The following is a 15577-nucleotide window of genomic DNA, read 5'->3' on the forward strand; positions in this document are numbered from 1 at the left end:
TGTTATGACCACAGACAGATCGCCATCCATCCGGAAAATCATGAGGGATACCTACACCAATATCCACCATGAATTTGACCCCTGGCATGTCAACAAGAGTAAGTAACATATCTAGAAGACCAACAAAGTTTACTACATAACCCACGGACAATGCACAACTGCTTTTTAATTCATTGATTTTATTGTGACGACCCCGCCTCTTTTGACTGTGGGCTGGCTGCTTGTCTTTGTTTTGTGTTGCAGACGCCCAGTAGGTGTGGTCGGGTCGTCTATGGATTGGGAACACCTGGGCCCGGTGGTCCCAGTCCTATAAGAGTGCACCCCACTGGTTCCATGGTGGGAGAGAAAGGGGAAACTCTGCTCCTTACTCTCCACGCGCCCCATTCCTGTTCTGTTATACTTTTGACATACAACACTTCACTCACTATTTTATCATTCATGCATACACGCTCTCACCACTGATTCACTGACTATCAGGTGCATGTATCTGATGCTTATTTGCCTTTCATAACAAGTGGTTATGTTTCCTTGACAGGACACAGTGAGAAGGTGCCTGTTACAGTGCTGAGAGACACAGGCGCGTTCGGTTCATTTATCCTGGCCTCAGTTCTCCCTTTTTCAGAGGAGTCTGATACTGGTGATTCAGCGCTGGTCCTGGGAATGGGGTTGTCTGTTCTGTCTGTTCCTGTGCACAGGCTGCATCTCTTTTCAGATTTGGTGCAGGGAGAGGTGTGCATCGCGGTGCGCCCTGCGTTGCCGGTGGGAGGAGTCCATCTCATTCTTGGGAATGGGCTAGCTGGTGGGCGCGTGTGGCCGGATGTTTCTCCACCTCCAGTTGTTAATCCAGTCCCTGTGAGTAACGGTGAACCTGATGAGAGTGAGCGTGATTTCCCGGAGGTGTTTGCAGCATGTGCTGTGACGCGTGCTGGGGCTCGGGCTGGTGGTGAACCTAACCCAGAGAGTGTGACGGAGGAACCATGTGTGAACTTGTCTGACTTTCCATTGTCTGTTTCACATGCAGAGTTGGTAGCAGAGCAGCAGTCAGATCCCTCCATTAAGGAGCTGTTGGAGACCGCAATCCCTGTTGCAGAGGTGAAGGACAAGGCACATGGCTATTTCCTTGACAATGGTGTGCTGGTGAGGAAGTGGGTGCCTTGTAGTGAGGTTGGTGTGGGAAATCCAATTTTCCAAGTTGTAGTACCAGCCAGATTTCGTAACTTGGTTTTGCAGCTGTCTCATGACCAATCAGGGCATCTGGGGGTCAGGAAGACGTATGACCGTATTTTACGGTATTTCTTTTGGCCTCGGCTAAAAAAGGAGGTGTCTGAGTATATCAGAACTTGCCACACATGTCAAATAACTGGCAAGCCAAATCAGGTTATTAAGCCTGCCCCATTGCATCCAATACCTGCCATTGGTGAGCCGTTTGAACACATCATCATTGACTGTGTTGGACCTCTGCCTCCTTCTAGGACAGGAGCAAAGTATCTTCTGACCGTGATGTGTCAGGCCACCAGATATCCAGCGGCGTACCCCCTGCGGTCAATAACAACCAGGTCTGTGGTGAAAGCACTCTCGCAATTCATTTCCATCTTTGGCATCCCCAGGGTTGTTCAAAGTGATCAAGGTTCTAACTTCTCCTCCCATATGTTTGCGCAGGTGTTAAAACAACTTCGGGTGAAGCACTCTCAGTCGTCAGCCTATCATGCACAGAGTCAGGGGGCACTGGAGCGTTTTCATCAGACACTGAAGTCACTGCTGCGTGCATTTTGCACAGAGTTGGGCGGAGATTGGGAGGAAGGATTGCCATGGTTAATGTTGGCAGCCAGGGAGGTAACCCAGGAGAGCACCGGGTTTAGTCCCAATGACTTGGTGTTTGCACATTCTGTACGTGGTCCTCTGGCAGTGTTGAGGGATAATTTTAAGAGCAGTGAACCTCCTAAGAACCTGATTGACTATGTAAATGGGTTCAGGCATAGGTTATATGTTGCAGGGGAATTGGCAAGGGAGAAATTGGCTACAGCACAAGAGAAAATGAAGCGTGTCTATGATCGAGGGGCTGAGCGGCGCCAGTTCAGTCCTGGCGATCAAGTGCTGGCTCTTTTGCCAATTGTTGGGTCACCCTTTCAGGCTAGGTTCACAGGTCCTCACACAGTGGTAAAGCAGGCCTCAGAGGAGAACTACTTGATTTCTACTCCAGAGCGGAGGAAGAAATCACAGCTTTGTCATGTAAACCTGTTGAAGCCGTACTACTCTTTTCAGTCGGATGTGCAAGCAAAGGTGCTGGCGGTAGAGCAGTTTCCTTCGCCGACGACAAAAAAGGAGTTGATGCGGTTCTTGGGGATGGTAGGATACTACCGCAGTTTCTGCAGGAATTTTTCCTCCGTTGTTGCACCCCTCACTGATTTGTTAAAGGCAAACGTTCAATATGCGTGGACTCCTATTTGTCAGCAGGCTTTCCAGAACGTGAAGGCCCTTTTGTGTAGTGCTCCGGTGCTGGCCGCCCCCTGTGTGGAGAAGCCGTTTAAGCTGCAGGTGGATGCCAGTCACGTGGGGGCAGGTGCAGTATTGATGCAGCCTGACCAACAAGGGTTGGATAGGCCTGTAAGTTTCTTTTCTAAGAAATTTAACAAACATCAGCTCAACTACTCTGTGATCGAAAAGGAGACATTAGCTTTAGTCTGGGCTTTGTGCCATTTTGATGTGTATGTGGGTTCAGGGGCGCCGGTTGTTGTCTTCACCGACCATAACCCACTTACATTTTTGAATTCTTTGAAATGCCCTAATCAAAGATTAATTAGGTGGTCTCTTATGTTACAGTCTCATTGTTTGGACATACGCCACATTAAGGGGTCAGACAACCTGGTAGCGGACGCGCTGTCACGTGCCCCTGTGATGTAATGCAGCCTGTGTTGTGTTAATCTCTCTTCCTTATGCTATGTACAAGCAGGATCCTGGTGTTGAGGGAGAGGGTTGCCTGCAGGTTGTGTGTGTGTATATATGTGTATATATATATATGTGTGTGTGTGTATATATATATATATATATATATATATATATATATATATATATATATATATATATATATATATATATATATATATATATATATATATATATATATATATATATATATATATATTTTTTTTTGTTAGTTTGTTTAAATTGTTCTGTTGTGGTTCCTGTTGGCACCCCATCTTTATGGGGGGGGGGGGGGGGGGGGGGGGGTGACGACCCCGCCTCTTTTGACTGTGGGCTGGCTGCTTGTCTTTGTTTTGTGTTGCAGACGTCCAGTAGGTGTGGTCGGGTCGTCTATGGATTGGGAACACCTGGGCCCGGTGGTCCCAGTCCTATAAGAGTGCACCCCACTGGTTCCATGGTGGGAGAGAAAGGGGAAACTCTGCTCCTTACTCTCCACGCTCCCCATTCCTGTTCTGTTATACTTTTGACATACAACACTTCACTCACTATTTTATCATTCATGCATACACGCTCTCACCACTGATTCACTGACTATCACACCCCATAGCATTTTTTGATATTGTTGGTTGGTTGTTACCAATAAATTATTGATTATTCTTTAACTTTTTGTGTCACCTCCTATTATTTGTCATGGTTCTTGAGCCGGCCATGACATTATGTATAACGTTACATACATCATCCTATTCTAACTTCAACTTTTTTTTGGATGATGATTTGTTGTTGTTGTTGTTTTACTTAGGTGTGAAGAAGAAACCTGTGGCTGCATCAAATAAGAAAGAGAACAAAGATTACTTTGCAACTTACTTTATTACTTACTTTCCAACCATGGCTGAAATCAATCTCCAACCACTTGTATTGGTCATGCAACTCATGTAAAGGTGATCAGGAGGTAATAATGAGATTATTTAGTAATTTTAATACACTAATTGACTAGAGACCATGTTATAATCGATGTAAGAAAAATGATTGATAGGATACTGGATACGAATGGTATTCAGATTGTTTTCACCCTGGTATAATCCAAAAGGCAAAACATTATTCCTAATCTGCTGTCCCAGATACATACTCTAAATTTAGGGTTTCTTTCCCATACTCTGTGTTCTCCAAGGATAAATGTGTCACTTAGAGTCCGTTCTCATTTTTGTAGGATTGTGTGCGTCGGTGGAAGTCGCTGCTGCATCATATTTGTGGCGTGCATAGATGGGAGGAGAATGGTGTTGAGTACACCTGTCATCACCCAGCCATGACAGAGGAGCAGCAGAGACCAAAGAAGTGGCTCCAAGCAGATTCACCTGCTTTCCGGGCTCTCAAAGCAGTTGTGATGGACAAGAATCTCCTTCGAGACTTGAAGCAGATGGCACGTTTCAAGCACACTGGTATGCCTTGTTTACAGAGTCATATGTTTTTCATTCAAGTTCACCTGTTTTGTTCAACACTTACCAAGTAAAAAAAAATTCTCCACTGCTGTGAGGACTAGTACCACTGCTCTACTGTCTACACCACACTAATAGTACTAACACTGCTGCTACTTTTACACCCAGCTAGCAAACTCACACATTCTCTATTTCTAGTTGTACAAATATTTCTACCAACTTGATTATTAGGTAATTTGTCATCTGTGGATGTAGCACCAACTGTGGTTTTCGAACTTGCACCAACACAGGATCTCTGGAGGTGTACCATTCTTCCATGCTGAAGTATGCTCAGAAGAGGCTGCACTTCAGATATGACTCCATGAGGGCCCGTACCCAGCTGGCGATCATGGATCATAACGCCAACGTTGGCAGACCACAGGCAACAACAAAGGAAGGTAAAGCTGTGATAAATTACTGGGAATGTCTAGTGATAGATCCAGCACAGTCTAAATTGTTATGTTATGTTGTTATTGTTCACTTGCTGGGAAAATATTCTGTGCAGAGCTCAGCAACATGTTTCATGAGATACAGAGTGGCATTAGGGAAGTTTGGAAATGTTGAAATCCATGACACATCTAATAACCACTGCGTAGTATCTGCAAGATAAAGAAGAAACATTATGTGTCATACTTACCTTTGTATAGAACCGGAACACCAAAAAACAGACTCATACTCGACAAAGTTGGACCTGTACGTATTGTTTATACTTTACTGTGAAAAAAAACAAAACCCCAAAAAACAAGCCACTATGATGCTGTGGTGTATAAAAATATGAAGAGACAAGCAGTCATTCTGAATCTGTGAGTGCTGCCAGTTTCCTGGTATAACAACCACATTCACCTAAAACTACCTAGTGAATTCATGTGTGTCAATGAGATGGTGAACTAGAACTAGACACTAATATTTATTTTTTTCACTTAGGAGAATCCCGGTACAGATATTCTTTCTCCAAACAAAGTCAACAATGGGTTGCAAAGCCCATCTATGAACGCACCAAGCAGGCCTTCCGTCATGACCTCATGGAGCGTGTCCTGACGAGGAGAGAGGACCAGAGTGTTGTTTACTCAGAGCCTTTGCGCTGTCGTAAAACACGCCAAAGAAGATTACTTCACAACATCGCTCCTGTTCCAAGGCCTGATAAGGCAGATTTACAAGCTGGACATTCTTCAAGGTTCAAACAATAGTGAAGCTGAACTGACTAGCCAACAGCTTGATTTTCTTGTGAAGCATTTCTTATTCTCTTCTATACATTCTTTTTATAAGACAGTGATTGTATATAGTTTGTTTTTATAACAGTGATTGTATTCAGATAATTGAAATAAAGAGACAGAAACACAGGTGTGCTATTATTATTACCGTATTTCCTCTAATAGTGGTAGTCAATTAAAAGCCGGGTCTCCAGTAATGGCCGGTGCTGTGGTCGACACGAACAAATTAAGGCCGGCCCCAAATACAGGCCGGGGGAAAAAACAAAGGAAACAAGACTAGGTCAAAACCTAGTATATGGCTGGACCGTGTCCGTCTCCTCTCTCCGCCGCTGTCCTCTCCACCGCGCCCACGGCCCGTACCCATCGGGGACACCCGGTGACACATCGGCGCCCAGCTATCGGCACTGGCCCCTGGGAAACTCCGGGAAGCGTCGGCAGTAAGCCCTCGGCGTGCCGAAACCTCCATGCTTGTCTGTGTCTCTCCCTCCACCGACGGAACAGAGGGCTGTCAGGTGGACTGAGCTCGCGCATCGAAATAAACGGCGATATGATATAATTGTATAGATTCTACTTTAGCTTCAGTTAGCTTCAGCTTACATGCAAACAACAGTGGATACCGGTAAACTCCTGGTGCCTGTTATAAATGTAACTGTAGTTTGTAGTAACGTACAAGTGCCACAAGATGGCTCGGCCGGCGGAAGTCTCTGGAGCATGCCGTCGTCGATTACCGTAATTATCGTAATGCATTGCAGTAACAAAAAAACGGCTACCCAACATACCCCAACAGAAGCAGATCAGAAAACAAGGAGGCTTCGTACTAAAATATGAGCAAATATACTTATCAAACAGAGGGAATTAGAAATAAAGGCCTGTCTCTAATATAAGCCTGCTTCCAATAAAGGCCTGGTACCCTCTGCAGTTGAGGTAAATAAAGGCCCGGGCCAATATTAGAGGAAATACGGTATTATTGTAAATTATGGAATATTACAGTGTTCAGCATCAATATCTAAAAATGTAGGCTACAGTTAAAAAAAAAAATCAAACATGGCATATTGAATTATAAACAAGAATTCTGAGGATGTCTTCTGCCTCCTTGAACCTAATGTAACTCAGTGGGGGGACTGGTATTTGCTTTTACAGTGATTGCATTCAAAGATTTGAAATGGAAGACAAACAGATGTCCTGCTATTATTATAAAGGATGGAACAGGTTCAACAGACTGCTCAGCAGTACGGTCAAAAGTACAGTTATTGAAGAGTCACTCGTGGGATAGGTGTGTATACAGAATTGTATCATATAATTCTGAACATGTCCTCTGCCTCCTTGAACCCAATGTAAGTGCCGGTGGGGGAGGGGTACTTGCTTCTGATGGCAGCGACGATGCAGCTAGGCAACACTCTTCTATTACCATGACTAAGGCGCTCTCCTTTGGGCGCCCACTCCAGCACCACACGGTAGGCCACAAGTCTGCACTGGCTGGAGGAGAGGAAAGGGTCAAGTTGATTTGTGAAAAGTATGAAGCCAAACTAAATTATGCAACAGTAATTACTCATCAATCAGAGACATTTCTAGGTAAAGAAATTACATGCATGTAAACATGTTAGTTATACTTACTCAATGGATAGTTGCCCATTTGGTCCCTGTGGTCTTGGCCGCCTCTTCCAGTTTATTTTGGGCACATGAAAGAATGTCTCCAGCACAGCCCTGTTTATCAGAGGGGGGAAATCCTCAGACGTGGTGACACAGTGTTGTGTAGTGTCCGAGGTATCATCCTGGACACATCAAGACCACCAATATCGGGCAGCAACAGGTCCCACTCTTTACAACATAGGCATTCTTCTTCTGTGGGCATAGGGTCACAGCACCCACAGGAACACCACCAGTCTCCCGAGCTTCGCGGCCTTGCAACAGCTGGTTCACCCTCCTCTGCCTGTTGCCCCTCTCTCTCTCTCCTCGTCCGCTCTGCAATTTGTAGGAGCTCTTCATCCGTATACTCTGGCTCAAACAAATACGGGCGGCCATCGAATTCAAAGGCCTCATCCACATTGTCGAAATCAGCTAAATATTCAGCCATGACTTAGAAAATCTTTTAGATAACACTAAGCTATGATTTCTGTACTCCAACACAACAAATTCCTCCCGGCACTCCTCTCTCCAACTCTCACTCACGTTTCCACAGTTGACTTCCTGCAACAACTCAACTCTCGTGAGACTTGGTTACATACAGACCGGATCAAGCGAAAGGTAAAGAAAAATGTTTCCTTTCTCTGTAGGGTCCTTTCCATAATGTTGTCAGACACTTATAATAACAATCTGAGCCTGTCAGTGGCAAAAACAAGCACTTTTAGTGGACGTACACTGATGGTGCACATTTGCCCCGTCGGATTACATTGCAGCCCATTTCGCGGCTGCCGGCTGACGCGATCTCGCTCAATACTGGACCAATTTCAAAAATTGTTGTCCCCTTTAGTCACTTAGACACAAAAAGTTGGGAAAATAGGGTCCAGGTTGAAAAATACCGAAGTTACCCGTTAACATGGTGCAACTTGAGGCGCAGCGCAGAAACAAGTGCGGGTGAAATTACTCCTGTGTAGGCTACACAAGGTATTTATCAAGACTGGTCAAATTAATACGAAGCAAATAATTCTGAACCTGCAAAGAACTGAACCAAAGCAAAGAATGAACCATTAATCAATCCATCACTAGCGACTATGTCTCTGGTTTAAGTGAATTTTTTGGACTAAATTATTTGGACTAAATAAAAAATAAAAAAATATATATATATACATTTTTTTTTTTTTTTTGTAGTTGTAGGTGGTTGCTAAGGTGTACTAGGTAGTTGCTATGGTGGTACTAGGTGGTTGCTAGGGTGTTTCTAGGTGGTTGCTAGGGTGTTCTAGATGGTTCCTAGGGTGTAATAGGTAGTTGCTAGGGTGTTTCTAGGTGGTTGCTAGGGTGTACTAGGCGTGTGCTAGGGTGTACTAGGTGGTTGCTAAGGCGCTTCTAGGTGGTTGCTAGGGTGTTCCTTGGTGGTTGCTAGGGTGTTCAAGGTGGTTGCTAGGGTGTTCTAGGTGGTTGCTGGGGTGTACTAGGTGGTTGCTAGGGTGTTTCAACTTGGTTGCTAGGCAGTTCTAGGTGGTTGCTAGGGTGTTTCTTGGTGGTTGCTAGGGTGTAATAGGTGGTTGCTAGCTTGGGCTTGCCGTAGGGAGTACTAGGTGGTTGCTAGGGTGTACTAGGTGGTTGCTAGGGCGCTTCTAGGTGGTTGCTAGGGTGTTCTAGGTGGTTGCTAAGGTGTACTAGGTGGTTGCTAGGGCGCTTCTAGGTGGTTGCTAGGTTGTACTAGGTGGTTGCTAGGTTGTACTAGGTGGTTGCTAGCGCGATTCTAGTTGTGTGTGTGTGCCCACTAATAAACTCCCCTTATACCTTTCAAAAGTACCACTTAAAGCTGTACATCCAAGATTTCCTCACATCCCCACTAATCAAGGCGCTATGGATTCTCCCTATTTGCCCAAGTTAAATTCTGGTGTCAGTATGGTCACTGGTGGGACATCTTCTCCTCACAGGAAGTGACAAATCCAAACTTAAGACTGAAATCCAAAAGCGTTTCCTAAACAGCAGTGAGTGAGCGCTCCGTCCAGAGAAAGCTAGACTCACCAAGGATGGCTGAAGCTCCCGCCTCCACCCCCACCAGACAATAAGGGTGCGTCCCGTTTGTCCTCACTATGGATCATTTCCTCTCCTCCCTCACTACCACTCGCTTCCTATCAGGAAGTAAGTTGGAGGAAAGGAGGAGTTGATAAGCAAATGAGGAGAAGTGAGCAGAAATGGGACAAAACACTTCCTATAACCGTCGGCTTCGGTGATTACTGATGAAGTGGCCCTATCATGCTCAATGAATAGTACAGCCAATAGCAGGGCTTATTCATGCCATTTCATAAGTCTCTTTAAATTGATTTGGTGTCCACAATGTCTCGGTCTGGGCCTGAACATGGAGGTACATGTAAATAGTTCCTGGAAGAGTATACTCTTGTGGATCCTTGGTCGAAGCTGCTTCATCTGAGGATTTTAAGCAGCTTCTTTTGTCTCCTACGCTATTTGGACAGTCTCCAAAATGCCCGAGCAGAAATCAGTTTCCGGGTCACAGAGGAAAGGACGAGGTGCGGGAAGAAAGGAGGAGGCATTTTTTGGAGAAATTAGACACACCCCAAGACGAGGACATTTAGTTCCTTTAGACCTCACTGCACAGGATTTCTGGGTAATGAAGAAAAAAAAATTCAAACACTTAATTCTCACTTCCCCTTAGGGCCACCAAAGTACAAAGTTTCCTGGTGCAGCTTTATACAGTAAACATACACATTAGTGTTATGGAAACAGGTGTTAAAAATCAATAGCACTCCAACATGCTACAGAGACACATTTGGAGAAATAAGGTCCCGACATTCACACACAAGCTCTGGCTCTAGGAGTTTGTGTTGTACTTGTTCTGTCATACTTATCCTTGTTTTTATCTTTTTTTGTGGCCCATGTTTTCTTGAAAGTGCTCTATGAAATGACAATCTTGACTTGACGTGAGATTCACGGCAAGCTGTGCATGACGTGTGCACATCACCACAAAACCAGCCAAAAGAATCAGGCCATCAACCATTTGTGTTCTGTCCTGTCCTAAAGACTAGGCAGAAGGGAATTCTGGCGCAATTTCACCTACTGACAAGGTGCATGGAATGGGCAGGTAACACTGGAGAAGAATAGATTCCAGCAACACTTGCAGTACTGGGAACAAACGTTTATAATAAACTGGGAACAAACGTTTATAATAAACATTTGTTCCCAGTCCTGCAAGTGTTGCTGGAATCTATTCTTCTCCTGTCCTAAAGACTACCCATCTGGTTATGATGAGCATAGTGTTTCCCAGCAGTCCTTCGGAACTAATAACTGTGTTATCTGTGTTGTAACTGTCTGAGTCTCACAATTCCCTCTGCCAAAAATGTGGGTAAATTTGTGCAATGCCACTCAAGACAGACAAGAGTGAGACATGTATGATTCCAATGGCAAGTATATAAAAGCTAAAGATCTTTTCCCCAATGTTTAAGTTAAGAAAATACTGTATTGCTCAACACAGAGTTCCTTCAAACATGTCTTTATATTTCACTGAGAATAACAATTTTAAGCCTAATTAAGAACTTGTGCCCCCTGAAAACTATCCTGAAGCAACAATCATCATCTCTATTTTGCTTCCATGTCTGGATTTTCCTCATCATACACTACATGGCCATAAGTATGCGGACACCCCTTCTAATTAGTGGATTTGGCTATTTCAGCCACGCCCATTGCTGACAGGTATATAAAATCAAGCACACAGCCATGCAATCTCCATAAATAAACATTGACAGTAGAATGGGCCGTGCTGAAGAGCTCAGTGACTTTCAATGTGGCACTGTCATAGGATGCCACCTTTCCAGCAAGTCAGTTGGTCAAATTTCTGCCCTGCTAGAGCTGCCCCAGTCAACTGTAAGTGCTGTTATTGTGAAGTGGAATGTCTGGGAGCAACAACAGCTCAGGCGCAAAGTGGTAGATCACACAAGCTCACAGAACAGGACCGCACTCACTACCAAGTCCACGTCAGCCCAAGAACTGTTTGTCAGGAGCTTCATGAAATGGGTTTCCATGGCCTAGCAGCCGCACACAAGCCCAACATCACAATGCCAAGCGCCGGCTGCAGTGGCGTAAAGCTCGCCGCCATTGGACTCTGGAGCAATGGAAACGCGTTCTCTGGAGTGATGAATCACGCTTCACCATCTGGCACCATCTGTCTGATGGACAAATCTGGGTTTGCCAAGAGAACGCTACCTGACCGAATGTATAGCACCAACTGTCACATTTGGTGGAGGAGGAATAATGGTCTGGGGCTGTTTTTCATGGTTCAGGGCCCTTAGTTTCAGTGAAGGGAAATCTTAACGCTACAGCATACAATGACATTCTAGACGATTGTGTGCTTCTAAATTTGTGGCAACAGGAGTTCCATACAGAAATGGTTTGTCGAGATTGGCATGGAAGAACTTGACTGGCCTGCACAGACCAGACTTCAACCCCATCCAACACTTTTGGGATGAATTGGAACACTGACTGTGAGCCAGACCTATTGGCCCAAAACCAGTGCCTGACCTCACTAAGCTCTTGTGGCTGAATGGGTGTAAATCCCTGCAGCAATGTTCCGACATCTAGTGGAAAGCTAATACATCCATGGTGGAAAGCCTTTCCAGAAGATTGGAGGCTGTTATAGCAGCAAAGGGGGCACCAACTCCATATTAATGCTCATGAGTTTGGAATGAGATGTATAGTGTATTATCAGGTTTAGTAACACCGAGTTATCCATAATCTGTCTATGGCTCTCCACAAAAGTAATCATTCAGTATCTTATCTTATTTTAACACCTGATACCTTCCATGATAGAATACTCACACACCTGTATGGTCTAGTAGCCTGACAACTTTTGCCTAACCAAATCTGTTATGCATCTGAGAGACAGATTCCAGAAGTTATAATCACTGAGTTGTACTTGTACTAGAAAATTGTATTAAATAAATAAATGTAAGCCAATAATATATTACAAGTTTGCAGCTGCCATTGATTTACACAATTTGTAAATCTTTTCTGTGACTTCCAATTTAGAACACAGGTGTGTGAATATTTTCTGAGGTTAAACTACCATCATGCAAGTTCTCAGGTGTTTTGATAGGAACTGAAAGATCCAGAGTCTAAAAATACACCTACCAAACAGATTTCTCTCCACTCTCCTCCCACAGATGCCCCCCCTCCTGATTTATAAAAATATCTAGACTGAATAAAGCTGTGTATGCTTGTTTATAGTGTCTTACGTACCTGTTGCTGTGTATAAATCGCAAATTAACACATGGTGAATGTGCTTTGCAATTAGCTGGCCTTGTGGCCTTATCATCCTATGAATATAAAATATATATACATTATATCATGTACAACATATACTGTTGATAATGAATCTTGCATTCAAGTTGGTTTTAGAAATAATTACTTTGTCATGATTTTCTGCGTATGGCATCAGGTAAGAGCCAAATATTACATAAATGACTCATTTTAATAAACTTGCATTTAACTGATAAATTTAACTTTGGAATTATTTTTCCAGCATTTAGCATGGTGATCAGAGAGCGGTGGGGGCTGGGCTGTGCCTGCAACTTGTGTAGGAGGAAGGAAGTTCTATTGATGTTGTTGTGATTCCTACTGGTCACTGATAGAGGTCCACAGATTACTTAATACCTCTTTAATGAAGCCAGCAGTACAACTCTTCCCGTTTATTGTTGTTGGCTAATATGCATGTTTTGTTCATTGCGCTTTGTAATGTTTTTAAGATAAGCACTACATGAATATAGTTTGTCATTATCATTATTATTATTGTTATACATACAGTTTTGCTGGTGGATGAGTCTGAGTGAATTAAATGAATTCAAGAATTTTGAAAATTGTGGTCAATGAATGCATTTAGTGTCAAAGCAATGAAAAGAAGATTTTTGAAGAGAAATGCTTGTAACCAATTGTAACAAACTGTAATATTAATATTATCGTTATTATTATTATGATTATTATTATTATTACTCCTACTACTGGACAAGGAACTGAAACTGGGTAATATTCACAGGTCACAGTGATGAAAGCAAGGCACACTGTATTTGGTGGAGTAAACCACATAACTCCCTAATAGGGTAGGTGTGTTTTCAGTGCAACACAGCTGCCTCCACAGTCAATGGAGACCATTCAGTGCCATCCAGACCCATTAATTTAGACGTGGCTTACAAAGGAAGAACTCTTATGAAAGAAGACAACACAAGCTTTATCTGTGACCTGAATATGGTTAAGCCAATACCTCTGACATTTTAATAATATCAACATACATGTAAAAGGATTGCCATCACACCATTATGCATGTATAGCAACAGGAGTTGACTGAAGCAAATACAGATTTATTACAAGATTAAAATTATAATAAACTTTTAGAAACCATATAAAACCTTTGGATGCTGAGTACTATGTTTCAATACAAGGTGCCCATATTTTTCTGTTTCAAAAAGTAACAATCGCAAAAACAATATTAGCATGGCACAAACTTAAAAAATTTGCACCCTTACACACACATCATATGCACACGCCACACACGCTAAGCCTCCTCAGCAGATTGTATTTGCAGTCCATGGGTTGCTGAATGTCTTTTTTAATAGCTTTCTCTAACTGTTTAGCAACAGCAGTCCCAGTTTCTACCAATTGTGGCCGCCCAACATATTTCTGTTAGGCAATACCATTATGTCTCTGGGAGTGGGGTGGATGATGGTGATAGAGGAATTCCCTCAAAGCACCGTCTCTCTGAAGACCCCTATCAGACTGTGGGGGCGCTCATGATGATCTAGGCGTGACCCCGCCCTAGACCCCACCCTCGACCCCGTCCTAGACCCCACCCTCGACCCCGCCCTAGAGCCCACCCTTGACCCCAGCTTCGTAGTAGTTCCTTGGTGCTCCAGAGGCTGTATTGCTGCCCAGGTGAAGGAGCTGAGGTCACCGCAGCTCCTCAGGTGGAGCAGACCAGGCCTCCTCCTGGGGGGCAGAGGAAGAGTCTGGGAGGAGCCGCCCGGCTGCTGCTGGGGAGGTCGACGCCGGGAGACAAGAGGCCGACTGGCTGGAAAACACTGGCCCATCTCCGTTTCAGTAAACACCTGAAAGGAAGCAGCAGTGTCAAGGCCTTAATGGGAAGGCTGTTGGAACTAGTCTAAATGATGAATGGCTTGTATCAGAGTATCTGCAGATTTCAGAAAGCCAAATTTAAGAGTTTAAGAGATTTTAATGCTACCTGTAAATGAATATAATACCAAGTTAAAAAACAAAACAAAGAAACAAAGCTCGCAAACCAGCCTATTGAACATAGCTAATGAAGACTGTGAAACTATAAATGGGCAGAATAAGAAAAAGGACACCAGGAATTAATTGTTAAGGGACATGAAGTTCAGTTGTGTTTAGTAGAGCAGATAGGATGCATATTGTACTACTAACCCTGTTCTGTATTAATCTAAGAGTGAACACGTAGTACAAAGAATGCTGTCATTGCATGGTGAAAACAAAAGGCACTTGAGCTGCTTATGTACTGTATATATAGCTATAAAACATATCTAATGACTTAATGAGGTCATTAAGTAAGCTAATTCATGCATTAATTAGCAAATATTTCTACATCAACATACTTGTCTTCACATAACACATGGGCGGTATTACAGGTTTTTTTGATTGCCAAGACACATTTCTTGAAATTATGCTCCATTTCCCAAAACTCTAAACACAAATGCATAACTGCACACTCATCTTCACAAACTTCAAACTTCCATGTCAAAACCAAACTCTCCACTCAAAACCATGTAATCTTACATCTAAACCAAACTTTGCCTTCAGACATCGCACAAAAGCCATCAAATACACGTACACTACAAAATAGCCATTACACACGGGTGAGATCAATTCAAAACACTACCGTAAAAACCTGTTACTGCAATGAATAATGGCGCTTATGGTTTTCCCCCAGAACAACCTCTTTACATGATGAACACAATATAAAGATATAATGTATACATTTTCAAAATTTTTAATTCCTCAATGTACTGTAGTAAAATAAACTGAAATTGAGTGAAAAAGTAAATGAACTGTAAAAATATGCAACTGATAAAGAACGTAGAATACAGTAAAATAATTTCCATGTATTTACCAATATAAACCAATGAAAAAAAAAAACAGTTTGTACATAAAGAAAGAAATCACATTTATTCTGCCTCAGCATCCCGTCTCTGGTCTGGGTCAGGCCAGAGATTCTCATCAACATCACATCACAAAACAAGTGAACTGACCCATAGCCCTTTTATCTATCTATCCTGAGGTTCTGATTGGTGTGTGAACAATTTTGAC

At 43.2% G+C, this 15577-nt stretch overlaps 2 protein-coding genes across 2 annotated transcripts in view; one reads left to right on the plus strand and one right to left on the minus strand.

The window, feature by feature from the left end:
* The first annotated feature begins 3806 nt into the window (after positions 1 to 3806).
* On the plus strand, positions 3807 to 5581 carry LOC144539595 (uncharacterized). The gene is made up of 4 exons (XM_078285122.1): positions 3807 to 3871; positions 4130 to 4358; positions 4646 to 4792; positions 5319 to 5581. Exons 2-4 carry the CDS (start codon positions 4226 to 4228, stop codon positions 5579 to 5581), a joined length of 543 nt encoding a protein of 180 aa, XP_078141248.1. The 5' UTR covers positions 3807 to 3871; positions 4130 to 4225.
* A 7952-nt stretch (positions 5582 to 13533) lies between these two features.
* Positions 13534 to 15577, minus strand: part of fam189a2 (family with sequence similarity 189 member A2) — a 32153-nt gene continuing 30109 nt past the window's right edge. Inside the window, exon 11 of the mRNA XM_071914263.2 lies at positions 13534 to 14343. Within this exon, the coding sequence (XP_071770364.1) occupies positions 13981 to 14343 (363 nt within the window). The 3' untranslated portion in view covers positions 13534 to 13980. The remainder of the gene's footprint in view (positions 14344 to 15577) is intronic.

Source organism: Centroberyx gerrardi, chromosome 8 (genome assembly GCF_048128805.1).
Source record: "Centroberyx gerrardi isolate f3 chromosome 8, fCenGer3.hap1.cur.20231027, whole genome shotgun sequence".
NCBI classification, from domain to species: Eukaryota; Metazoa; Chordata; class Actinopteri; order Beryciformes; family Berycidae; genus Centroberyx; species Centroberyx gerrardi.

What these genes read in the sequence shown, in the direction of transcription:
- LOC144539595 (XM_078285122.1), top strand. Translation starts at nt 4,226, where the DNA reads ATGACAGAGGAGCAGCAGAGACCAAAGAAGTGGCTCCAAGCAGATTCA. An exon ending in GGCACGTTTCAAGCACACTG is followed by an intron (nt 4,359 to 4,645) that starts GTATGCCTTGTT and finishes GCACCAACACAG; the next exon opens with GATCTCTGGAGGTGTACCAT. An exon ending in ACAGGCAACAACAAAGGAAG is followed by an intron (nt 4,793 to 5,318) that starts GTAAAGCTGTGA and finishes TTTTTCACTTAG; the next exon opens with GAGAATCCCGGTACAGATAT.